Genomic DNA, 27527 nt, shown 5'->3' on the forward strand with positions numbered 1-27527 from the left:
GCATTTGACTTGAAACTTTAAAACAACTAACTTCAAAACCTTGGCTGTCGGTGTTAAAATGTTATTTTCCGTTGTGATGAAGGACTGAAAAAGCATTGATGGCAACACCGCTGTGCATTTTTCTCCAAGTAACAAGAAACACTATAAAAATAATAACGAAAATTAAAACAGCCTTAAATAATTTACTTCCAGTGAGTTTCACCTATTGATGTGTTCACAATGAGCGTTTATACCTACATTTAATTTACACATATTTTTATCACATCCATGTTAAATTTAAAATCTAACAGGATACAGTAACATTGAGCTTCCCACCTTAAATGTGACATCCCAGGACTTGGCCATTGTGTTAATATAGTCCATTTTGGAAGATACCTTAAAAATGTAGGAAATGTATAGAAGAATGGTAGCAACTGAAGATACAGCAAAAGGGCAAACTTGTAGCTTCTCTAGAGCACTTAAGAGCGACAGTGACGGCTTCGGGTCTAACAGACAATAGGAGCGAAGAAATGGGAAACACCTTATACTCTTCTACTTTCCAGATGTTCACTGCTGGTTATCTTAATCTCATTAAACAGTGGCACGAAATTCATCCTAATGGTCAATCATGTATGTGTATAAAAATCAGAGGCAGTGTGTGTGTGTTGTCGGTGCCTGCGATGGGTTTACCATGTGCAGAGTTCCTGTATGAGACTGAATGAAGTCTGGATATGAGGGAAACTGTCAGGTGAAGGCTACTGTCGGATACACACCCACTCCTCCCCTTTTTGAAATCTCTTACATGTGAATATCATACAACGCATACAGATTATACATTTAGTTATGAAGTTAGTATGTTATACACAATTTTAAAGGTACACTATATTACTTATGGGAAGTTAAAACATCTGTTGAGATTTGTTTTTATGACATTGCTATGGCACGAATGTTTTATATAATGTTTTTAAGTCCATTCATTTTAAAAAGAACACATGAGGAGTTCAAGTCAGTGTCACAGAGACATCTCAAAGAACATGTTTTGGTAATTCTCAAAGAAATATGAACTCATTATGACACAGTTTTGTACACAACATAGACCACAAGTTAAGTGTAAAGTGGACCTTAACTCAGATGCAAACCTCAGCTCCACAGTTCAGTATGTCTAAACAATAGCAAACAATTCTCACAGAAGAAAAAGCTATTTTTTAAATGAGCAAAATATAACAGTATAAAACGTCTTTTGTGAAATCTCTTCAGCTGAGGGATGATGAGTTAAACAGACACAATATGCAGATACAAAAGTTTCCAGTTAGTAAAGAATGACGAATATTATGGGATTTTTCAAAGGGGACAATGAGAAAAAAAGTTATTACTATGGCCCAATCCTGCATTGTTTTTTAATAGCCATAATATTTTTGAACTCTCCTCATTGGAACCGTATAGCACAAAAACACTTCAAAATGAAACCAGTCAAATCATGCAGTGTTTCATCTTGTAGAGTTTACTGATTGTAAAAAATACAACTGTATGAATAATCATAATGGTGATGAATTGTAAAAAAGCTGCTACTAATGGATCAGTTTCTTCTAGCTTTTGGAAAGATGATTGAATGTCATTGGATATCAGTTACAAGCTTTTATTAAAACTGTATGTAATGAGCTGACAAAGACAAATTTCACATTTATCAGGCTTAATATGTTTTTATGTTTGCTATGATTTCAAAGAAAGAATAGACTGAACTCTGCTTAAACGTTTTAGACTGTAAAGGTTGTTGTTGAAGGATCTCTGGCTGCTTAATACTTGTTAAAATAAGTCTAACAGTCAGGGAGACTACCTTAGTGGCTTGAAATGGGAAACTCCAAAATATCTTAAGATAAACTAAAAGCTTTTGGGTGGTACAAAGGGGGAGCAATCAGAGTTGGATGGAGTCCAGTTCCACTCTGACCGTGCTCCGGCTACGCCTCTGGTTTCACGTCGTCCACATGGAACCTTCCTGCAGTTCAACCCCAATCCTAACCTTAACCCAAAACCTATCATTAGTTTTTTTGGAGGGAAAATAGTCCACACAAGTCATTTTCTGGTAATTGACTGAGTAGAGTTTAAACGGTAACAAAAAACGCACATGCTGAGACACACATGCAGCCTGCATGCACACACATATAAACATTCATACACAGTGGTGGTGCAGCTGCGGCGTGTGTGATAATGAGACAATCCTTGGAGAGGCTCATCTGGACTGCATTATATCATGTCACTGGAAACGGTCCACAGTTTTAAAATAGGACTGTTTGCTCCCAGTCAGCTGCAGCATGATGTCATCCAATATATTTCCAACAATCAAGGAAAAAAAAGAGATTTGATGACATGTGAATGTGCAAAGAACAGCGGTTTCCTTAAATATGGAGATTCTTGTGGTGCAGACTAATTTGGTTCTCCGTCTGAAGCTAATGTTTGTCTACACAGAAACCTCCCATAAACACAGAAATGTGTTGCACCTGCTGTCTTTTATTTTCTCAAGTGGATGAACAACTAAAACAGCAGTAAACCACTATTTTAGATGTGCAAAGTCTTTCTATCTGTTCCTGCTGTGTTATCAGCTTATTGTGTAAACGTAGAAAATACATAATACCTGAGAAACTGTACCTCCAGTATTTCTGGTATTTCTCAGGCTCTACCAGGTGTTTCACTTTTCTCATGAGTTTCACTGAGCTACTGACTTCATAGAGCTCTTAAGGTGTCCCCTCCTGCTGTGGCTTGGATTACTAACTCCACATCTGGACTCCACAGTTTCATAGTCCATTTACAGTTTTACAGTGGAAACATATGCAGACAAAATATATACTTACACTTGTAATTGATAACATCAGTAAAAAGAAGTCCATGATTGGCCTTCAGTTCAATACTTCCACTTCATGTCTATATCATATTTTTTTTATTGCCTGATCAGGAATATGAAGCTTTGTCAGGCTTAAAGTCAGAACAATGAGTTTTGTCTCTTTTTTTCTTTGTCTAAGTGAATATGAATGTATATGAATGAGAGCATGACCAAGTCATTCTCACCTTAAAACAGCCTCAGATCAGCCGGGTCTGGTCTGTTTCCCGAGCAATGGCTTTATTAAAGAGTGCATCTGTGTGTGTGCACGCGTGTGTGTGTGTGTGGTTTACTAGCCGGCTGTGGTGGTTCTCAGGGGACAGCCCTCTCCAGCTGCTGCTTTACAAGACTGTAACATCAAACACACACATACGCACACACTTAACACAAAGGTTTGACTTCACACATCTTTCACTTCAACCTTCAGCCTCCCTTAACAAGTTCATCAAATGAACTCTTCTACTCACATCTTGGTTGACACACTTCTGATCTTCACTCCCATCTTTGTGCTCGCTCTACACTCTTTGAAATACAAACAAACGTCTGTTTGCCAGTATTTGCCAGTATATTGAACATTTTCTGCAGACTTTTTTGCATCATTGGACGTGTATAAATCTAAAGGTGAATCTAATCTTTGAACTAAGGAAGCAAGACTTTGAAAATCCTCTTTAACCCGCTGCCAAATAATTGAAGTGATATTTTTGAAGAAGGACTGTTTTTCAGTCATCAGGGTCTAGTCTGGGAAAGTTGCCTGCTGCACCACAGTAGTAAAGTCATAAAATGAAGTATAAAAGGTTTGGCTTTGACCTAACAATTAAACTGCTTTTACATTTTAATATTTATTTATATTACACCTCTACTTTAGCTTTTCCAAAGTCTGGCTCCTGCATGGAAAAAAATGGGCATTTCAAAAGTTGTCAAAGTGTTTGAAATCTCCGACTAAGAGACAGCTCTGTACTAAGAGTCCAGTGAACTCACTTGGCCATTAAAATAATGACACTTTAAGGACTTTCAGTAAAATGATTTAACCCATGCCTGCCGCCACTGAGTCAGATGTCACCTCACCTTACATTTTTAGTACAGGGAAAAGAAAAAAAAAACAATTAAATCCTATAACAGCTTTAAATAATGCATTGAAACAGATGAGTGTTAAAGGTCACATATTAAGTAAAATCTATCTATCAATCAATCAATCAATCTTTATTTCTATAGAATCAATGCAAGTGTTATCTGTGTAAACTTTGTTATTCGCTCAGGCTTTCAATTAGAAATATACTGTCTGCCTTACTGCAACACATTCTTCCTTCTTTGATAGTTCTAACAGTTGTTCCTTTATCGAGTATTTTCACTTTCATCCCCGTCTTTTAATGATGTATTTTGCATTCTTTCCTTAAGCTCTGTTTTAATGTTTTTCTGTTTCTATGTCTGTAAAGCACTGTGAATGGCCTTGTGTCTGAACAGTGCTATATAAATAAACTTGACTTGACTTGACTTGACTATCTCAGGACCTTACTCTTTATCTCTTTACAAAAGATCAGGTAAAATACACTTAACATGTTAAATGCTAATATTTGTCTTAGTCTGTTAACCCATACTTATTAGAAAAGCACATCCTCTTTTGCCTGGACCACTTTTCAGAAAATGTGTGCTCAAACAGGCCGTTTGGAGATATTCCCCTCATGACATCACAAAGGGCACTATCCCATCCCCTTTGTGGGTGTCTCTCACAGCTACTGATGTGAGCTCCCTGGCATCTTTTTAAATATGCACCTTTTTGAATTGCAGCCTGTTCTCCTCTGGGTCCCTGCACCTCACTGCTGTCACTTCCTGCCCAAAGGCACTCTTTACTACTTAATATTCAGCGGTAACCTTTGGTCTTCTGAAAAAATTAAGCAAATGCGGAAGTGCAAAATCCTGCAGGTCCCGAGTGTCCGCTTGAAGATGGCTCCAGGAACATTGGAATTAACAAAGGCCGCTTTATAGCATAGATAAACATGTTTGCAGCCTGGTACAAAACAAAATAGGTCTGATTAGTTGTTGTTATCACTGTTTCTGTACGGGGGGGGGGGGGGGGATTTTTAAAATGGCTCTGTTTTTATTTTTATTTTTTTAAAGGTACGTGTTATCCATAGTTAGCCACTTGGCTGACATGACTGTCAGATGATGAATGAAATGGTACGTCAACAGGCTTAAAACCTGTCTCAGCTTCCTCTCTCTCTCTCTCTCTCTCTCTCTCTCTCTCTCTCTGTATGTCTCTCTCTCTCTGACTCTATGTCTCTCTCTCTCTCTCTCTCTCTCTCTCTCTCTCTGACTCTTTGTCTCTTTTTGTCTCTCTCTCTAACTGTAGTGATGTGAGCTCCCTGGAATCTGAGGCAGCATGTCATTACAGGATGAACAATCATGTCAAGACGTTATTTAGATAGCACATTTATAACAGCTACGGTGGATCAAAGTGCTGTACATTAAGTTACAGAGCCAAGTGTGAACCATTTGCACAATTATGCCTATAGTAGAGGACAATTGCTTCAAGCATTTATTTAAAGTGCTCAAACCTCGTTAGAACGTCCCGTCCTGCACACATAAGCTAGTCTGTGGGTCTTTCCCTTTACTGGTATACAGGAGCGGTGATTGAGTGTAAATAACCACTGCAGCTGCTGTTGCGCCAACATCAGATGGATAGACCACCTGTGCCACTTCAAGCTATCTCACAGTGACCTCACACTTCATCAACTCTGAGTAATCATTATGCTCCTTGGAGCTGCATTATAACCAACCAGATCATAAATATGATACATTACTTTAAAGGCATGTATTTTATTTTAGTCTCATAATGTAAAATCTGGGGATTTTCATGTCTATGTTGGTGTTTATTTTGCATCATTGTTTTTTTACTCTTCCTTTTTCATTTGTTTTTTTATACACTGTCACAGGTAGTAAATTAAACTAAATGGAACAAACCAGAACAACTTGTACTACAGTCAGTTCAAAGCAAATGATTGAAACCTAGAATTATGTATCCTTGACTTCTGCTGCTGTTTTTTTTTCCGTTGTACTGTACTTGGACTCAACTATGACCCCAAAACCAAGGTACAGACCGTACCATGACTTCAGTGTACCGTTACACCACTGGTGTTTACAGTTGAGCTGCTAATGTTACCAGTCAGGTTAGAGATGTTGGAAGCAGTGCTCGGATTTATGAAAGATAATAAAAAACAAAACGGGGAGAAACAATCTGGTAATTCTTTAAGAAACCCCTGAAGTTTCATCTTGTTGCACACCAGAAAAGGATATTTTATTTATTTTCATCATTCTTTAGGACTTTGAAGGCTTCACAATTTCACTTTCCCAAGAGCAGCATTCCATAGAATACTTTTCATTTTCAAGTATTTTTTTCTGGTAAAGCTTAAAGTTTTGTAATTTACATCTACTCATGTAGAATTTCAAATGCATGAGTTTGTAAGAGAAACAGAGTACACAGAAGTACAGCAATTGAAACAAAAGAAATTCTTCTTCACCGTGCTTCCCAGATTGTGTCCATATGCTCTGATCAACACTGTTGTAGACATACGTTAATGGTTGTTTAGAAGGTTAAGCCACTTCAGCTTCATTTAAGAAAATGTAGTTGTTTTGCATTTCTGTCACAGTAAGCTCAAACTGTTTCATTTAAGGGTTGCAGTCATGAAGCCACTGCACCCTCCCTGGTTGGCAGGGAGGGTGCACATGGGGGAGGGGGGTGGAGTTCAAGAGAAAGCTAAAAATACAGAGAGAGAGAGGTGAGCTGGTGAGTGAGTCAGGTGGTCACAATCGTTCCTGCCACCTCATTAGTGGCGATGACATCACAGCTGATTTCTACTTTAGCCTGCTACTATAATGCTCAAACACTCCACCACTGCTCTGTTACAGGAGGGGGAAGCTGCTACTGACCACAATCTTTAACGGCAGAGTCTGGGGAGCTGCTTTTATATCGTCTATAACTCAGAGCGAGTAAAAAGGAGCCCGGATCCGCTCAGGTTGGAGAGGCCTTTTTTTTTTTTTTTTTTGAGCTGAGTAATCACAGCTCCGATTCTTTAATACCACTGACTACTACAGACTGCAGCTGTCTGTCTTGAAATGATTTAGCTGAAACAAAGGCTTGAACAGTTTCCCATGAGGATGAGGCTTACTTTAAAGTCTACAGAGAGTTTTCAGATATTTTACTTTGAAACAAAGCAAATATCTCACGTTTGTGCAGCAGTGTTTCCAAATGTGCCCTTTGTAAACTTCATTCAATCTCTTTGTTAAATTTCCCTCCATTTGTCATCTGTGTCGAACAGAACAGCCATTTATCAGGAAGCATAGGAATAATACTCCCCAGAAGAGGATAACAAGCATTGTTCAGGGATCTGATTGCCTGCAGGAAATTGAACGTCTTGATTTTTTTATATCCATTGACATTACCCAGATCTTTCACCTACGCTGGAATATAACACTGGGCCTATCCGATTATTGAGAATGGTTTTGCTGTTATTGAGTATAGTTTGTACACGATTAAATGGAACATTATTTACTGTGGGATAAAAATGATGTACTGTTGTCAGCTAAAAACTACTTTGGCTTGGATATAAGTGGAAATGTAACACCTTAGAATGCTTATGTTTGTGCCTATTGATCAAGCGAAGAAATAAACTCTCTTTCTCTCTCTCTCTCTCTCTCTCTCTCTCTCTCTCTCTCCCTTTCTCTCATACACACACAAGCACACACAGGCAGGTGCGCGCACACACACACACACACACACACGTAATTGCAAAGGTGGACGAAAAATTTGAAGATAAAACTTTTATGTTATTGGGACATTTTGTTTTTATTCTTTGGCTCCACTTGTTCTCAAATGTATAGTACAGAGAATATAAACATCTACATTCAAATATTCTCTAATAATCTAAATTAATTAAAAATTCAATTCTAAGCCTATATATACTTTTTTTGACTACTTACATTACCTCAAATATTTCCAATAGTTATCATTGAGAAATCTGTAATCATAAAGTTGTAACAGGAAGTGCCGCACGATGAGACGGATTTTCGTTGCCAAGAAAACGTACTGTTGCTGTATGTGCTGGAGTGATAAAAACATCTTGTAAATTATACTTGGAAACATCGTCACTAAACGTATTCTCTTTCTGCAGCCAGTTTAGCCCGTTCCTACTGACTACGGCCAATATGGAGTTCGTTTTAACCGGGGGGGAAGGTGGTAGTGGCAGAGAGAACTCCCATGATTCCCGCTAGCCTTGACGTCATCTTTTGCCTGTCTTCAGGATAACAATGCCCCATCTGTAGGGCACGAATATTCACAACATGATTTGATAACATGAATTTGATTAAAAGAAAAGTTCATCACCTCTAGATTGCAACCAAAGGAGGCTCCCCCCAAAAGACTTTGGGCAGGTGTGTTAAAGTGATTTCATTCACCACCTTTAAAATTATGTTGACCCATTTGTTCACATTTTCATTCCTACTCCCGGCCTCCAAAAACTTTTCTTGCACTTTGTCCCTTTGGTTGAAATGGTTTGATCTGCAGGGACGAGTTTCCCTTGATTTTCAAGGCCTTCAACGACCTGGATGCAAATCTCCCATCACTGATCACAGCCCTATATTCTAGCTTACTGTATATACTGACAATTTAAAGAAAGGACTCCCACCTGGACTCAAACTATTAATGCTGCTCTTTGAATGAGGATTCATTTATGAATGAATTACGAGTAAACTCAAAGACACTAGCATAATCAATAAAAAGTGCCTTTATTGTCATATAGACCTTAAAAAACTCCTGCATGGTTCAACATTAAAACTTTAACTTTTATTCTGACTTAAATCCTGTAAGTATATATATATATTGTTGCTCGAGTCTAGCACATCCAAATAAGACAAAACGAGTGTCTTTTGCAATAGACTTTTGTTAGCTGTCGAGTTCTGCCAATTTGAAGGCTTACACTAAAAATGTCCATTTTTTTGCCTTTGGATACAGAAGATGATATGTTGATTAACAATGTGCCAACAATCAGTTGCCCAAGTGTGGAAACATTCAGTGAATGTGTATTCATCTGTCATTTTAAAAAAAACTTAAGAGAAACTCCTGGAGGTCATACTGAAACTCTGACAAGCTGCAGCAGAAAAGACACAAATTAAAAATGAACACCAGAAAATTGATTGAAAACAGCCTCCAAGCCTTCAAAGTTTCTTTTATTGCCCCAGTGTGTTCACAAATACAGATAAACTGGGAGAGATGTCCTCGTGCAGCGCAGCTCAGATGCATGACGACAGCCTTCAGACACACTCAGACAATTGAGATAAAAGTCACACAGACTTTAATTTCCAGGCATTTGTTTCATTGTTTTACAGCATTCTGGGGGATGTCGAATCAAACAATAGCTTTTTACTATGTGTTTGAACCCAGTGCTCCACCAGAGTGTTTGTGAGAAACTCTATCATAAAACGGGATATGAACGGAAAAAAGAGAGCCAGCACGGTTTTAGCTGATGTCTTCCAGTTGTGTGACCTCTCTTTCCTTCTCTCGTCTTTTTTTCTGTCTCTCAGCCTCTCTCGGTTTAATAAGGCCAGCTGTAGAGTTGGGCTCTCTTGGGAAACACAGTAGAGTGTGGCTGGATCTGGGGCTGAATGAGGCTGAAATTGGGGCTGGTGGTGGGGGTGCAAGTTAGAGGGGTGCACTTCCGACCATTTTCCCTTTGCGATACACCACGCAGTCTGGAGCTTTGGCAGGCTGCCGCCAGCTCTATCCCCTTTGTATTCTTCCATTTCTTCCTTCATTGCCGTCCTTTCCATCCTACTTTTCCTTCTCTGTCTCCACACTCCTATCCAACATCTCACATTCTCATCTTCCTTTTCTCCTCTTCTTCTTTTTCTGCTCACTGGTTCGCAGACGTTTGGTAATGACTCTCTCCAGACGTCTGCTCAGTGGCACCATAACAAGTCTCTTCCTCTTCTTCTATCAAAAAAAAAAAAAAAACCTTCCATGGACTACGATAAATAGCTCAGTTTCTCAGAGTCTCCCCCTCTCCCTGCTCTGTGGTACCATATCGGGTCCAGACCTGCTTCCGACTTTTGACAGGTCCCTGACCCATGCCAGAGCAGTTCAGCTGGGTTGGGACTGTGTGTGTGTGATGTATCTTTGTGCATGTGTGTAAGCGAGGCTTAGTCGGTGGGTGTTTTTCATCAGACTAATGAATAATACGTCTGAGCTGAGAGAAGAGTATCAAGCGAGAGGGGAGGAGGAGGAGAGAGCAGGGGGGAGGAAAATGGAGGGTAATGACTATCAGATGGTATTCTACTACTGTGCTGCTGCTTCTGCTGCTGTTTCCTTAAGCATAACACCACTCAATTGATCAAATACACAGATGCGATTATTTACATTTATATCTGTATATCACTTTATAAAGGAATCAAACACGCTATTGAGGCAGATTCAAGAGTCTAACTTGTTATTGTCATATAAAAAGTAGCACAAGTAAGAACTTTACTAAAGCTGTCAGGAGGGACTGATTCACTCTTCACAAAGTGAAACCAGTGTAACGATGTGAAAATATCCCAAGCAGCATTGAACCAACATAGAACTACAACTTCAATCTCCACTTCGCTTTGGCCTTAAAGAGTCACATGTAGTCTGATCTGATTGTTTCACCATATGGCCCCAACTGGTTTATTACAATTTCACTGTTTGCATGCTATCACTTTTAATCAACGCTATGCTTATTTCTTTTATTTTAAAATATGTTGAAACCTCTGCTGAAACATGCCAGAAAAAAACAAACACTTGGAAATGGATAAATGGAAGGTAAATATAGTTTAGGACTTTGCTGCAGAAGAGCTAGTCATTGGGGAGTAGGTAGAGAGCAGTACCATTTTGATTGACCTAATGGTATTCATCTGTGTCGTAAGTCTCACCTCTGTTTGATTACTCCAGTGTATTTGGTTTCAGTGTACCTTCCAGTTCATTTGCCTAACTACTACTTTTTTTTAGTAAGTTTACATGATGCCGACCTGGAACGTTTATTTTTACAGATTTTTCATCCATTGATTCAAATGTGATCTATGAAAACAGTACCTACATGTATTCTTGTCCCATCTGAGACTTGCTTGTTTCTGTATTGTTGTCTTATGATCTGCACTGTCTAAACTTTACATCATAAATCTATGTCTAAGGTAATATTTTTACCAGTACCCTGTAAGAGACAACCAGTGGTTGTGGTTATTTAGTATTCAGAGCCTATGTTTAAACTAAGGTCAACACTTTAGTTTTATGTAAATGTCACCATTACTGTGCCGTGATAGAGCTATTTCCTTTATATAACATTCCTCTGGCAAATACAGCCATTTGTGATTATGAATACCCGACATTATACCTAGTCAATGTTTTCTGGCCTGCGGGCTGTGATTCAGAGAGAAATGGATACTGTGTGTGAGAGCAGCCACACACTCCTGAGAGATGCAAATAAGAGGAAGATCATGCTAATGCATGTAATGTGGGACCACAGAGAGTGAGGTTAGTTTCAAAATACAGTTAAGTATTGAGAAGAAACGTAAATCCACATATAGTCAGTCTAAAAACAGTCATAAATGAAGGTATATACAGGTGTGGATATACTTGTTCCTGGCTCTTCCTGTCTGTACTGTAAGTATACACAGTTAACTGAGTTGTGGGGGCAGAAGGGGACATGTGTTAGGGCAGGTAGTATCATTATTGTCACTTCTGGTAGCTTGCATAAACACAGTCTGGGTCTGTTGAGGGTGGCAGTGTTGTTTTGGTTGTGGTGGCAACTAAAGGTCATACAGATGGTAATGTAACTTATCAGTAAGGGATAGGGGCATATTTGGGTTACAAGGGATGACATCACTGAGAGCCCATTTCATTAAGGCATAGTTCACTTTTTTTTATTGAATCCACTTTTTTGGCTTACCTAAATATATCTTCTAATACATTTAAAATCATCTCGAGACTTTCCTTAGATCTGAACAAATTCTCCTCAAAACATAAAATATTAGCTCTCATTGGATCTTACAACATCTGCACCCTAAACAAAACATGATCGAAAGACTTCTCTGATAGTTTTATTGTTCAATTTGGATCATTTTAAGGTCTCCAATCACTTGCCTTGAGCTCTCTGGCTGTTATTGTCAATAAATTATCCAAAAGGAAATCGGACCCAAGCCCCATTGTTTACCTTTTTTGTCATATTTTTTCTTTTGCGGGAGCTATGAGCCGTTTGATTGCTTTTCAAAGTTGGATTTTTGAGTTTGTTTAAATTGGCCAATTCTTTTCTTTTTTGTCCCGTTTCATTGAGGTGTGGTTATTTAAAATCATATCACAACTCTCTTCAAAGTCATACAGGCTTTTAAAGATCACATATGGAAGTAAAGATCTGGTGATGGAATTGGATCTGAAAGTTACTGAAGAGGACCTTGGGCAAAGGAAGCAGCTTTTAACCTATACCAAGTAATGTTGATCCAGACTGAGCCTCAGATATTTCACAGCCAGGCAACTGTTTTCAAACAGACCTCATATCCAGTGACCAGACGTGTCATAAGAGATCTAGAGGGGGTGGAAAAATGTTTATAGCCCAAATCATTTTGCTGTCTTGTTTCCAGTCTTGCTCCATTTTTTTCCAACAATTGTTGTTATTAAACGCCAGGAATGATAGGAAATGTATTATGCATTTGCATGTCTAGCATGCAGCAAAAAAAATAGGACACAAACCACAAGATGTTAACCCACGCTAACTTGGCTATCCAAGCAGGAACAGACAAGTGTTGCTGGGGCTAATGTTTCCTTCAGGCGAGATCCCAGTGTGCCAACCCCAGATGCTTTTCTCATCTTTTCTTCTCATCTGTCTTTCAAAATCAGATACTTGTTATAGAAATGGGAAAACTCTGATTTGTGTGCTGTTCTTTTCTTAAATTGTAATGGCCGTGGTTTGATCTCCCACCTATAGCCAACCCATTGATCTGCTTCTTCCCTTCACGCTGCCCCAAGCACTTCGTGCATGTAGTGAAACCCATGACTGCAGCCAACTCTGGCCTCAGCTCAAACAGTCAGTACCACAGAATAAACACCAGACTATGATTGAAGGGTAGAGATAGATACAAAGTAGAGGGAAAGAGAGAGAAATATGGACAGCAGAAGAAAACAGTGATGAATGCTGACTTTAACATTGTGTTACTGACAGATTATTCATTGTGCTATTAGTTTTCAACATCGGTTCTCGGTTGCCAATCTACACAAAAGCAGCATACCAGCAATGGCAGTCGGGTTTAGAGTTTTCAATAATGTACCACTGAGGATTAAAGACTTCATAGTTGAGTTTTACATAGGCTGTCAACCTTTAAACCCTGCACAGTCGAAGCAGGAAATAAAATGTAAGGGTCAGTCAGTTCCTTGGAAATGATCTATGTTGCTCAATCAAGGATTATAAAATCCAAAAGACTTTAAGTTAGAAAAGCAGATCACAGTTTGAAGAAGGCCGTGTAAAGGTTTTAAATCTGTGGCAAACTAGTCACAGAAAAAAACGTGTCTACCTTATTACATGTATTAAGAGGTATCCATAGCTTGAAATATAACAAGCTGTTCTGTCTTTCTTTAGCTCTATCCAACTCTAGTCTTCATCACTGCTCTGTATTTGCTCCCTTTGCTGTCTGCTCTCATTTGTCTTTATTTCAGAGGAAGACAGATTATTAAAAGGAGTGCAAGTGAGTTAAAGAAGCAACTCCTACACACCCCGGAGCCTCCCCTTCATCACCAAAAACACTTCACGCTAAAAATCAGAATCCCTTGAGGAAAAACTGCCTGCAGGCCCAGCAGCGTCACAGCTCGTGCTGATAAAAGGCTTCAGCTGTGGCTGAATACAACCAGTTTCTGGCTTTGACCACGAGCTCGGACTGTCCAGCGCTGCGGCTGCAAGCCTCCCAACCTGCTGTTCAGAGACAAACACGGCCCAGAGCAGAGAGGCAGAGGGAAAGAAAGAGGACACAGGCAGAAAGGAAAACTCTTGCTTCAGCACTCAAGCTCCCTTGCTTCTTGCTGTCAAGAATGTGGCTGAAGAAAACATCCGCTCCTGCAAAGCTCACAGTCCAACCTCTTGCTGCGAAGAATATTGTAGGCAAAAGCTGTGAGGAGCACCAAGACATACAATAAAATAAACCAGCACTGCTCAGTCTTAAAGTCCCCTTTGAGAGAGAGCATGCCCTGACTTATAAGAGCAGAATTGGATCTTTGGGTAGATGATGAAAGCGAGACTATTTAAACATTATGTTGGACATTTATTGGAAAGTAGAGACTGACTAGTTGAAATGATGGATGCAATTTAACCTGGAAGTTAGTCTCTTACATCCTTTTTATTCACATTGAAAATCAAAACTGGGACTTACGTTGTTGTTTTTGTTTTGTACTTGCACATGAGGAGAACCAGCAGTAATTGGAGTCTTTTATCTTTATTTTTTTTCTATCTTCAATCAAAAATGTTTAGAGCAATTGTTGAGTTATTATAGCGGTTCATTTGGTGCCATTTGTTAAAATACTCAAAGCGATTTTACATCGCATGTCACACCTACCTATTCACACCCATTTACACTGATGCCACTGGTTGCCTTGTATATTGACCGTCAAGTAACTAATCCCATTCATACACATCTATACGCCCCTGATGCAGCAGGGGGAGCAATTCAGGGTCATTGCCCAAGGACACATCGGACATGTTGCATTGTAATAAACCATTGTGATAAATGTTTACCAACAGCTAAAAACTAAAAGTTGATTTGTTAGATTAAGCAACTTGTAATGTAAGAAAAGGGTCTTTAAAGAATCAACAACTAGATTGAAACAGATTCCAAGTTAGTTCAGTGTCAGATGTTTGTTGCATCAGATAACAAATTACAAATATTACATTTCCATTGTAGTTCACCATTCAACTAATAAAACATTCTGATCAGCAATGTATGTCACCAAACCCACCGAGCACTGAAGGAAGATGCAGCTTCTGTATTCCATTGAATTTCCCTTTAAACACATCCACGTGCAGCCAAAACAAACTGCTGGTGATGGTTCGCCTCTTGCCTCTGGTCTCTCTGGCCTGCTCCTCGACAGCAGCCGAGGGACCCTCAGTGCTCAGAGGGAGGAGCGGACAAGTCCTCCGGCCCTCCCACTGGCTATAAGACCCGAGGCAGACGGAAACACTCAGACAGCAGGCACACGTGGAGCAAAGAGGCAGAAAGACAGAGAGAAAGACGGAGAGAGTCTTAAGGAGAGAAAAAGAGTGACAAACTTCTGCAACAGCGGAGGGATCTTGGAATTAAAACAGACAAATATAGAAGCAAAGGACAAGGACAGATGTTTTGAGAAGTGATAGAGGACAATTCATGAGCCATTTTGCTGCAACATGCCACTTTGATTTGTCTTTCTTTCAAAGGATTAACTGAGAGAAAAACTGACCTTTGGAATGTGAACTGTTTTTGAGTAAACCAGGAGAGAAAAACAAGTCTGACCTGGAACCTGCAGCCACCCGAGAACCAGCAGCTCTGAGGACGGGTTGCTCTTGATTACTGACTAAGGATCGACTTCAGGACCTGTTAAACTGAGCTCTATTTATCATCTTAAAGGCTGTATCTGATTCACCTGGCGCTATCAACTTTTGGAAAAAAAAAGGTGGCGTAAAGTCGCAGGAGTAGAGTTGACAAACTTTAGTTAGCAGCACAGAAAAAAGAATAGCCAAGCACTTCTGATAACAAACTTTTAGAAGTGACAAGTCTTCAATAATCGCCCAGTTGCATCCATAAGAAGATCAAGATCTATAACAGCATCTATAGCAAAGATGACCTTTGCGATGCTGCGCACAGCGCCTCCTGCAGGCCGCTTCTTGTACGGCGACATCGCCCTCCTCTCCGAAGATGATGATGAGAACGGGAGCGAGGGATCGGGCTCAGAGGAACGTTCCAACAACCCCTCCAACTCTGGCGCTTACCGTTTGTCCTCCTCACCATCTGCCTTTCACATCAAGGTGAACAGGAAGAGGAAACTGTGTGGGGGAGCAGGAGGGGTAGACATGGCTGCCATGATTGAAAGGCTCGTGCCTCCGGGCTCTTCTCCCCCTGGTGAGGGCCGCCAGAGGACGGCAGCGAATGCTCGGGAGAGGGATCGAACCAATTCTGTCAACACAGCATTCACAGCACTGAGGACGCTCATCCCCACTGAGCCAGCAGACAGGTACGGAGAAACAAGAGTCAGGGATGTGACAAAGCATTTTGTATTCATTACCAGGGGAATAAAAAAGTCTCTCAAGACAACAGGTGACATGCAATCATGACATTGTTTACAGGAGGGGCCTGTAATTTATTGTGTTGGTGGTATTTTAAATATTGGTGAATATTTCTTATAATAGTTAATAGAGGTAGAGGTAGTTTTTCTTGAAGTTGTTTTTTTCCCATTGCAAATTAAGTACTATATCATTCTTTTCATATTTTTTTATACACTACAAAAGTAACCGTTGTATTTATAATATATATTCTTTTCTTATTTGTTGAACAGGAAGCTGTCCAAGATTGAGACGCTACGTTTGGCGAGCAGCTACATCAGCCATCTGGGCAACGTGCTGCTCCTGGGCGAAGGTCTCCACGACGGACAGCCGTGCCACGCTCCCTCACCACCGTTCTTCCACGTTAACTCCTCCCCAAGCCGAGGAGCCGACCAATCAGCTCAGCCGAAGCACATCTGTACCTTCTGTCTCAGCAACCAGAGAAAAATGGTGAGCAGACCTGAGTTATATCAACAAGCGGAAAGTAGTTAAACGCATCCGACCCACAAATGTTTTTCAGCATAAGATGTTAAACTAAATTACAATAAAATGTCATTAAGTGTAATTTAATAACACTTTTCAGTTTTCTACACATGCTCTGCACAAAAATACTATACACACTTTCAAGGAGCGCATTGTCCAGCTTTAAAGAATAGAAAAACGCGGTTCAGTCTTTGGAGCGAAGCCCCTTTTGGGAAAGTGCGGCGTGCTTTGAGGTCAATATGGTGCTTAAAGCTGACCCGAGATCAGTGACTGTGCCTATAAACCTGATTGGCCCTGAGGGACATTAAAAGCAGAACCTCTTTAAAGTCCTCTTCTGGGGGTGAAGGACTTTGTGTTATTGTTCTGTTGGGGGTTTGTTTTACTCGAGCAGGTGGCTTGAAAGTGGAAGGCGCTTTCTAAAACTCTTTTCACGTTTTAGAAAACAGAAGTAATAGTTTTTAGAGAGGGCAGAGAGAGGAAGCACAAACTTTAAAATGACAATATTTCAAACTTGTTGGATATAAAATCCTCCAACCAAATCCCCTTTCTTTTTTAAAATAAGAATTTGAAGTTTACTGGGGTATTTACACAGTTAGATTTATGACAAGACGACTATAAAGTCCTTCCAAAACCATGTGTATAATTTAAAGAATGTATTGACGTCAGTTGGAATATGAAAAGTTTTAATCACGACTGCTGAAGAACAAACATGAGTGACCAACTTTGTTCCACTGAAACTGGAAGTCACAAAAAAACTTCTTTTTACCACACTGTGAGGAATTTCTTGCTGATTATTAAACATACTGAAATAAATAACGTCTGTTTATCCGTTGAAGTAAATGAGACACAAGGAAAGGAGACTGAACTTACGACTGTTACTATTGTCATCAGATCCCGTCAAAGACGAATCACTGTTTACAGTTTCCCTGAGAAGATTCAAAGTGAGTACAACTTTGAAAAGTTAAAAGGAAGGAAGAGGAAATAGTGTATACAACATATTACAAAGCAGCATTAAACAAAGAAACAAGACGTATTGCCCGCTGTCAACAGGGGGCGCCAACCCTTAAAGAAAGAACATTTTCCAAAAGCACTTGAAGATGTTTTTGTACCTTTACACACAACAATTAATTAACATTTCGGGCGCTAATGAAGTTTAGGAAGGAGAACAAATTTGTATTATTTCTTCGAATCAAGAGCTCAAAGTTTTGTATCTGTTAAGACTTAAGTCTCTACCTTCTGCAGTCACAGTCTCTGAAGTCTGCAATTTAAGAGATAACATTGAGAGGAGCTTCAATGAGATTATAGGTAAACCTGTTTGACTGATTCCTCTCAAGATTTCAACACAATTAGAAACACTTCCAGCATGAGAAAGTTTTCCCTCAGATTAGAAACTATCGATCAGCTGATGAAGTAAATTCATACTGTAGGCCTCCAGTTTGACTTCAACAAACACCAGCAGCACGTTCAGACGATGATAGAGGGGTGACACCCCCCCCACACACACACACACGCACACACACACACACACACACACACACACACACACACACACACACACACACCCCTCAAACCCAGCCGCTGCCCATTTAGCAGGATTTATGGGTGAGGAGCTGACATCTGGCAGACTCCCCCGTAACCCCAGCAGTGTGTGAAAGCTAATACCCTCCTCAGTGTCTAAACCCTGAGACCCTCTAGCTGGGGGATAACCTGAGTCTCAACAGTGTGAGACCCCCCCCCCCCCACACACACACACACACACACGCACACACATTCGCTACCTCCACTCTGAGCCTTTATAAGTGAAAGCCTAGACGTCCGCAGTGTCTGAAACCCAGACACCCTCGGTTCATATCCTCAGTGTCTCCTGTTCTCTCTTCTGTCTCCTTTTCTCCCTCCTCACTTCTTCACTTTTTTTTCTTCCTCATATACCCCTACATAGTGCTTATTCTGTTTCCCATCTTCCTCCTCCCTGCTCCTCTCGTTCTCCCTCCTCTCCCTCGTCTCTCTGCGTATCGATCAGCCGGGTGGAGGTCAGAGCTGTCAGTAGGAGCTGTGTAATATTATCTGCTGCTGTCAGCTGTCTGCTGCAGACACAGGACTGACCTGTAACTGCATGCTGGGTAGAAACCTATTTTGAAGCTTTCTCATGTCAAAACCTTCACTTGTAGACACTCTGACCTCATGTCAGTTACATGATGCTGTTTCCCATTAGCCCAACAGTGAACACCATTCACTGTTGTGTATGTAGTATGGGGAAAACAATTTCTTTTCGTCTCTCATGTAATATATCAGATTTTCATGTAACCAGATTTTAAACCTCAAAACCATGCAACTAAAATCCAAGAAAACCAATTTGGGAGAAATGAATGTTTTTAATTCTAAAAAGGTCTCAACAAACTATTGCACTGACTAAAATGCAAAATACGTTGTTGTTGTTGGTGTTTGTGCATTTAAGGTCTTGCAGGAGCTTTTAGTGAAAATATGACTGAGGTTTTTATATTCTCAAAGGTTTGGTACTTTTTGATTCTATATTTTTGATTCATATATCAAAAAAAAAAAATACTAATTAAAAAAAACACCTGAATGGATGTCATTGCCATTTACTTTCTGCTGATTGATTTTCTACAGTCTACAAAAAGCACCCATCAGGAAAAAACAATATTCCTCGGTTTTGATCTTGTTTGCGTAAAAGGAGCAAGAGCCGCTTTAAATCAGCTGTAGACGTTTGTGATTTTTTTTTTGTTGCATGTTTGTAAGTCTTGTGTTGTTACAAAGAATTTGCTTTACGATCTGTCATCATCCACTTAAATGTAATTTCATATTAATAAACCTTGCAAACTCCCATTTATCTTTCAGTGGCTTATGAAAACAAATGGTTAGTATTATTCCCTGAAGAGTTCGTTTTTTTTAATTAAAGAAGCTCAAAAAGGAGGATTGAAAGTATATTGTATAGCCAGGGACTCTTTCAGTGGATTGATTCACATTCTGTGCTGCTGGTAGTTTTTAGGGTGCCAGAATGATATTAGTGTGACTGACTCAGAGTTAAATATACAATAATGCACAAACTGAAGAAAAAAAGGGATTTGTTGGAAACATGAAACATTTAGTATATCACCAGATATATATTTTTAAGGAGACTTTAAGGGATCCCAGGCTCACCTGGCATATAAATAGTTAACGGTTGATTGACAGCACCTGACAGGATTTCATTTTCCCTGGAAAAGTGGCCGTGAGAGGGTTTAAGTGGGCTAAAGGGCAGAGTCAGTGCTGTGATTACAGAGAGGAAACGATTGTGGAGGTAAAACGAGACTTTGTGCTCTCTTTGTATGTTTTTATGCTCATTGAGGTTCATCACAGCTGTCAGCTCTGCTTAGAGCTGCTGCTACAATTATGCTTATTTCGAGTGCTGGAGAGGGTGAAAGTGAGAAAAGTATACGCTCATTTCCTCTTATTATGTGTCCATACAGTATAACGGTTTCAAAACAAACAGTGTGTTAGTAATGACTACTGCAATGGGAGGGTGAATTGCATATTCAGTGCAATACTGATGTGATTTCATTATGTGAGACTCATGCACAGGAATTAATTTTCACCCAAATTCCAAGATGCACACTTCCCTTAGACTGTTTCTGTTTAGGAGAACACATGTAGAGGTCTGAAGATCAGTGAAAATCTTCTCAGTTTTGTTGCTCAAGTTCAGCGGGAGATCATACTGCGAATCTATGACTTATCTCTACTGTATGATGTTCTTTATCCTCTCTAGTTCTCAGCTCTTTAGCCACACATTGAGGAACATTTCTACTCATGATCTTGTGATATGATTCCAAGCTATTCCTCTTTGTCCACATGTGTCCTGACAAATATTCAAGAAGTATTTCTGGGACAGAGCAGCAGCTGGCAGCGATGCATTGGAGCGCAACCTGTGCTTGTGATAGTAGCAGTAAAAAACAGGGAGGCTCCTGATGGATCCATCTGTAAATGAGATGTTCAGGACTGAGGATGGAGGATTAAGGTGAGCAGAGGGCTGCTGAAATCCCTGCGCTGTCGGGTTGATTGATGCAGATATCCTGTGCAGCCCTTTGCTTCCGTTGATCGTTGCAACTGTCAGGTGCCTGGACTGAACCTTCAGAGGACCTGCGTTATCACTGCTTTAGTAATCATTTTGGAGTTATTGTCTCCTGTATCTCTTCTAGAAACAAGAGGCATTTTTGGTGTTGTAAATAAATATTTATCTGTGCTTCACTGTGCTTAGGTTATCTTATGCTGCTGACACTGGGAAGGGTTTGTTGAGCTAATATCTGACACAAAGGTATAACCATAAGTTCATTTAAGTTAGCTTCTCTACTTTGTTGTTGGTAGTCGGCAGTACCTGACACATTTTTACAGCTTCCTCTTCAACTCTCTTATTTCTTTTGGCTCGACACAGGTAAAGGGTCAATTCCATCCAATGACAAACGTAAACAGAGACGTTGATTCATCTCCCAGTAACGGCAATCAATCAGAATTTTTTCCCCCTAAAGCTGCATGTGAGAAGCCCACATTTTCCAATTGAGGAAATTTGAAGAAGCTCGTTTTACAAATTAAAGGAGTATTTATGGGTTTGGAAACAAAATAAAAATCGTGAAAAATTATGACTAAAATGATACTTTATTTTCTGGTAGCTGTGAAAAGGCTGTTGTTCCTTTGATCTGATCACATTTAGTTGAGTTTACAAGAATTTTAAGGCACAACTCTAAATTTAATTACAACTCCAGGAATGTTATTTATATTGAATTTCTAGAAATGAAAAAGAAATGTGTAATTTAACCGCACATTGCAGAAGGGTTGACGGTTCCTAATTTCACAAAGAGCGTTTATTTTCATCTCTGGCTGCAGTAAAACTTTTATACATGAAGATTTTTGTGTGTGGTTGGAAAGCAGGGCGTATGGAAAGACAGTGGCACTAAAACTGCACTGTGCAATTGGAAACGGACTTATCTGTACTTGAGTGTGTAAGTGTGTGTGTAAGTGTGTGCGCGAGAGTCAGCGAGTGGTTATTTGATCTGTATGTGTTTGTTACTTTGAGATGGATGTGATTGACATAGAAGGGCTTTTTAACAGTACAGTAACACACTCCTACACACACACACACACACACAGACACACACACACACACACACACATTGGCGGGTTTCTCTGTGTCTGGAAGTCATTGGCGGTGCAGAGTGGAGCAACAAATGAGCTAATTGTTCTGTAAATGATTTATCCTCTGCTGAGACCTGTTCAGCCAGTGTTTAATTCGGCTGCTGCTATTAGAAACACATTGACGACGGTCTTTGATGGTTATGTTAAAGAAACCACTCTCTGTGAAACGCCCTGGCTGCTCACACACACACACACACACCTACACACACACGCACACACTATTTACACACATGCAGACACACACATACAGAAATACAGTGCACCACATTCAGTAAGACTTTTATCAAAAGCGTTTCACTCCACCTCTTCTATTTTTTGTTTTTGTCGACCAGACGGCACTTCATTGCGTCTTTCATGACACCCCCCCCCCAAAAAAAAAGTCTCATATATGATTACTCACTTAAGGAGCCCTGGATCACGACAAGCTTTCAACACTTTTGGAACTAATGGTGTGCAGGAAGTAGTGGAAACAGAGATCGAGAAGGGGCGAAAAAGAGGCAGAGAAATATCCAAAGACTCAGAGGGATAATCAACTTAGCTATTTATCCTCCGGTTTGGACAGTTGATTTTAAGACTGCACCAAAGTTACACTTTGCTTCTTTATAGAGATGAAATGAAGCGTGCACCTTAAGAGAGCTTAAATGCACAGATAGGACATATGCAATAGCAAACTAATGGCTGCGGTTTCTGCAGACATTTGGTTATTAGTCTGTTTTCAGTGGAAAAAAAGCCTGACGTCATTTGTGTGCATGAAAGTAGACGTTTCAAGGTCAGAGATGAAAACTAAATTACCCTCATTTACTGATAAAATGCTGCATGCTGCTGACTGGAGTTAATGTTTTGTGCATGGCCTGTTTGCTTCTCAGTCAAGCTATGCTAATGAGGTGCATCGAAGGCAGCTTTAGACACACTTTTTAAATATTCTTACCCACGTTCTGTGTGTGTGTGTGTGTGTGTGTGTGTGTGTGTGTTTTTGTCTGCATGTGTGTGTCTCCCTGGCTCTGTGTATGACGTGAGGCTTCATGCATGGGCTTGTCTGTATATTTTCAGCACAGATGGAAGCAGTTAAACTCTAATTTAACACCAACAGAAGAAGTCAGCTCAGATAACTAACAAAATCTATTAGCAAAACTATCATTGTGTTGTAATTTGGTCTGTAGGGAGAAAGCTGCTCGCAGAAGAAATTCAAACAAAAACACAGAAAGCTGAGCCAGGCTAAGGACAAAACCAACAGAACTCTAAAACACAGAGAAAAGCAGGATTTGATGTTAAAATAAGAAGTTTCTTTAGTAAACACCTACCGAACTAATGCCTTATTGGATGACCATGTAAGCACTGATGATAAGCTGCTTTTTGGTGTGTAACGCAGCAGAATGAAGTCATCAGAGAATGCTGTAAACAAATTTGACTTATTCTGGAGTCATTATAAGCAATTTTAAATGTGGGAATAATTAAATGTATGTGTGGCTGACTGGTGTGAATTACGTCTGATTAGTCAACTTTAGAGTCATCGTGTTTTTCAGAAGCCAGTACATGTGTGATGTCTCCAAACCACATAAATGTGGCTGTGGCTTTTTCTGTTTCTTCGTTAGCTTCATTAAAAACTCTGATGTTCTCTTTATCACTTGTTTTATGTGCATCTATAATATTCTAATTGATGATTATATATGAGGGTCATTTTAGCTTCTAAGACACACAAGAGAGAACAGACTCATATTCACATATTTTCACTCAATAAACTAAAGGGATATTACCAGTGTTCATTTCACGGTTGAATACCAATCTTCCTATATGCTTGTCGGAGCCAGTCCCCGAGTGGAACAACTTTTTCCAACAGGTCGTTCCTCTCGACACGCGGCCAGAAACAAAATTAGATGTTTATATTTGACAGGATGGCTTAACACAGTAAAAGTGAGAGAGAGCATGGAAAATCATTTTGTTATAGGTAAAGGAACAGGCTGGAGAAAAACAAACTCAGAGTTTTCATTTGTAAGTTGAATAGTTGATAAGATGATGTGAAGAAAGTGTTTATACTCTTTACATATAACTCTGGTAAAACAATAATATTATTCCAGCGAGGTAATATCATTATAACATATCTAAAGAAAATATCATCAGGTAATCAGATTAGTGTCGGACAAATCACACCCTCGGGACATCAGAGGTATGTCTGCTTGTGTGTGTGTGGGTGTTTAAAGAAAGAAAGAGGGACAGAGCAGAGAAGCCATCTGAGCATGTCCGATTAGTCTTTAGGAGATTGTTTTGACTACCAGGCTGCCCTTAAACCCCCCTCAGCCTGTTTTGACTGAACCAGTCACAGCTGTGCTCCCCAAACTGCTGCTCAGCACTCACATGGGTTTCAGAGTAATTTGGTCTAATTTGGTAAATAGTCCAATCGTCCTGCCCAGTTTTTAAGTGAGATTTTTCAAGCACTCGCGTTCCTGTTACCTGCATCTTGTTATTCTCACTGATAAATACCTTCAGTTTTTAAAAGGAGCTTCTAATCAGCCCGTCTGCACTTGTCTCTTCCAGCTGGTGGTTTAATAGCAAGTGTTGGCAGAAGGGAAACAACAGTCGTGCAATAAGTTTAAATGTGGGAGCCTACTGCCACAGTAAAACAAATGTTTTTAAGACGCTATCATGAAGGCAGCCAACTCGACTCTAGCAGCCTGTTTCACCTATGATTACTTAAAGCTGTGTGTTCTCCAATGTTTGAGTGTGTGCGTGTTAGAGCGAGCTTGTTGTTGTCGTGGTGTACATGTACAGTGTTTTCCGAGGGAGGTCTTTTGGGATTTAAAGTGTATTTAACATTCTTCAGTCACTGTGATCATCAACTTGTTTGAAAGAAATTGCTTGAAAAAGGTAAGAAGACTGTGAAAGCCTTTTAAAAAACATGGTTCAAGAAAAATGTAATGGTTGAATTCTCAACAACAGCAATATTAGAATAATGATCTGCTCTCCACCCAGCTGGAGGAAGTATTGACACTATTTGTTTATGTGTCTGCTCACACAAACCATCCATCAGTGGGAGGGCTGATTCCTATCCAGATCTTATGATCTCATTGTCTCAGTACAGCCTGATACGCTTCCAAACACCTACCCACCTTTGGTGATGTCAGTCAAACAGATTTTTCCAAACACCTACACCTTTTGCTCCGGCTGAGAGGAAATGTGGAACAGGTGTGAGGCTGATGAGAGGAAGGCGAGTGTTAGACGAGACGATAGAGAGGGGGAAGAAAAGTCAGCAGAGGACTGAGGCGCACAGAAGTTAGTCACTTGTTAGACTTTTTCGTCTAGCACTTTTGTGTGCTTTAACTACCAAATTACATGTCCTTCAGTCACTTCTGAATGAAAATGGAGAGTGAGAGTTTTTTTCACTTTTGTCTACCACTATTTCATTTCGACCCACAGCCATAGGCTCATTAGAGACTGATGAGTTAAATAAACATCAACTGTGAAGTATAATAATAAAGATGAGGGTGGCTTGTGTTGCATATCACTCAGTGATTTTTTTTTTTTTTTTTTTTTTTGGTATTAATTCCCTTGACAGTGGCTTGGAAAGTGAGTGGTGGATGGTCTGAGACGTGTGCAGAGCAGAGGTTAAATGTAGAGGGAAAATGTGATGTTATTTTCCTGGCCAGATAGAGAAATCTCCCCAGCAGCCAGGAAATCAAGGCTTCTGTGTCCTGATACCAATGATAAATGAGAAGCATTTGCAAGGCTTTCAAACTCTAATTCACCTTGAGCTCTGCATCCTGTTATAGTTTATAGATTATTAGCTACCACTTTCATAATTAATGTGTAGAATGTATGCTACTGTACAAACGTATTAATGTGTTAGTTTACTAGATGCAGCCAAGATACATTAACTTCAGTAACACTGATTTAGTACATTCATAGCACAAAACAAAACCTCACATACATCTGCTACATGAACATGTTTATCCTTCATTTGCCCTACATTTCCCTGAAGACTGCTTTCTCACTCAAATGTTTAGCAGATTTATGTATTGAAGTCAAGGAAGGTTGCCATATCTGTCCTGCTTTAAAAAACAGTGTTATGCCATTTGGTTAACAGTTTAAACAGGAAATGTAGTGAATTACATTTTGGAAAACATAGAAGTCAGCAGATATACACTGTAAAAACCAAAAGCTGCACATATGGTTAAAAATATGACAAACCTAATCTGATCAATTTCAATCATGGAGGAAATATTTCTGCCAGTAGGAAAAATACTCTTTTGTTCTTGCAAAAGTTACATGAGAAGATTAATGCGATTTACATATCTTAACCCTTCTACACCAAGTGTGTCATTGATGATACATTTGCGCAGGTGCACTTTGGGTCGCCGTAATTCAGTGTTTCCAGAAGATTTCAATATGGTAACTGGTTGGCTGTAAAGCGGAGAGTCCCAGCTTTCAGAAACCATTGAAATCTTTCGGATTGCACAAACAGTCACATAATTTCGGCGATCCAAAGTTTGCCTGCGCAAACGTGTCGTCGACGACACACTCGGTGTAAAAGGTTAATGAGCCAAATGGCTAGTAGCCCAAAGCTAACAAAATCTTCCTTCTAGCACTTTTCAAACTGACTGTTATACCTCTCTTTGTTTCTTCCATACGATTAAATGAAATATCTTCTTGTTCCTAACAGTTAAGTTGTACTGTTCCTTTAAGATTATTTCAGTGTTGAATGCACAATGATGTGAGATGTTTCTCTCTCTTGCAGAATAAAGACAGAGACAGGAAGACAGCCATCAGAAGTTAACACCAAGGACACAAACCTCACAGACATACTGCTTCACAGCGCTCTTAATGGTTTTAAAATATCTCCAACTTGAAGACTCATCAGACGTGTGAGGGATTCAAAGACTTTGAAGGATTTCTTAAGCACTTCCAGGACTTTTTAAGGAACTCCAACGATCATTTTTTTCTTTTCTCTTTTTTTATATCACTCTACAAGGACTCTTGTTTTTTTTAAAGTGTTTCAAATATGCTTGAAACACTCCTTAAAAGTTGAACAGTACTTTTGAAGAGCGTCCCTATGCTTATCAAGACCAGGAAGAGTCTACAACAACACTTATAAGAGACTTTGTACTGTATCATTCAAAGTGGCTCTTTGTTCAGAGTCTGAGGAACGTATGGCACATGAAAGACATATCTTTAGTTAAAAAATAAACCTGTGTGTTACTATTGTGTAAACTGAAATAAAAATGTATATTTATGTGATATAACATTATATATTGAAAATATGTAATTTAACCAGCACTCATGGCAAAATATGAAAGGTAAAACTGTGCAAGACCCAACTCATGGCTCAATCCAAAAAACATGCTGGAACTGGTGTGGTATTTGGTTATCTTTGATAATCACTTTCTGAAAATGTCATAATGCTGGAAAATAATTCAAGATGACCAATAAATGTTTTGTATACCTAGGAGTACAATTCTTTTATGTAATGTAAAAGGTAGTCAACATTTTTGAACCAAAAGAAGCTTTTATCAAACGTATGTTTGTTCATGTCGATGGAAGACGGTTTCAAGTAATACATAAACGAAGTAGATGGAGGATTCACATCAACTACACCTGTAGCTCACATCAACATAACCCCCGGTTTGACATTTGACCGTCACTCTCTCAATCACTCTGTCTTTTATCTCTCTCACATTCTCCAT

At 39.6% G+C, this 27527-nt stretch overlaps 1 protein-coding gene across 1 annotated transcript; it reads left to right on the forward strand.

Annotated features, from left to right (window-relative positions):
• The first annotated feature begins 14705 nt into the window (after positions 1-14705).
• LOC306823482 (basic helix-loop-helix transcription factor scleraxis-like) lies at positions 14706-27288 on the forward strand. Its single transcript, XM_079343041.1, has 3 exons — positions 14706-16097; positions 16419-16635; positions 26582-27288. The coding sequence occupies exons 1-3, from the start codon at positions 15706-15708 to the stop codon at positions 26618-26620; spliced, it is 648 nt and encodes a 215-aa protein (XP_079199167.1). The 5' UTR covers positions 14706-15705; the 3' UTR covers positions 26621-27288.
• Positions 27289-27527: the final 239 nt, after the last annotated feature.

This window comes from Symphodus melops (assembly GCF_947650265.1).
Source record: "Symphodus melops genome assembly, chromosome: 5".
NCBI classification, from domain to species: domain Eukaryota; kingdom Metazoa; phylum Chordata; class Actinopteri; order Labriformes; family Labridae; genus Symphodus; species Symphodus melops.

Excerpts from the sequence above, each read along its gene's own strand:
- LOC306823482 (XM_079343041.1), top strand. The coding sequence starts at position 15,706 with ATGACCTTTGCGATGCTGCGCACAGCGCCTCCTGCAGGCCGCTTCTTG. Across the intron at positions 16,098-16,418 it reads CCCACTGAGCCAGCAGACAG|GAAGCTGTCCAAGATTGAGA; the intron begins GTACGGAGAAAC and ends TTTGTTGAACAG. Across the intron at positions 16,636-26,581 it reads TCAGCAACCAGAGAAAAATG|AATAAAGACAGAGACAGGAA; the intron begins GTGAGCAGACCT and ends TCTCTCTTGCAG.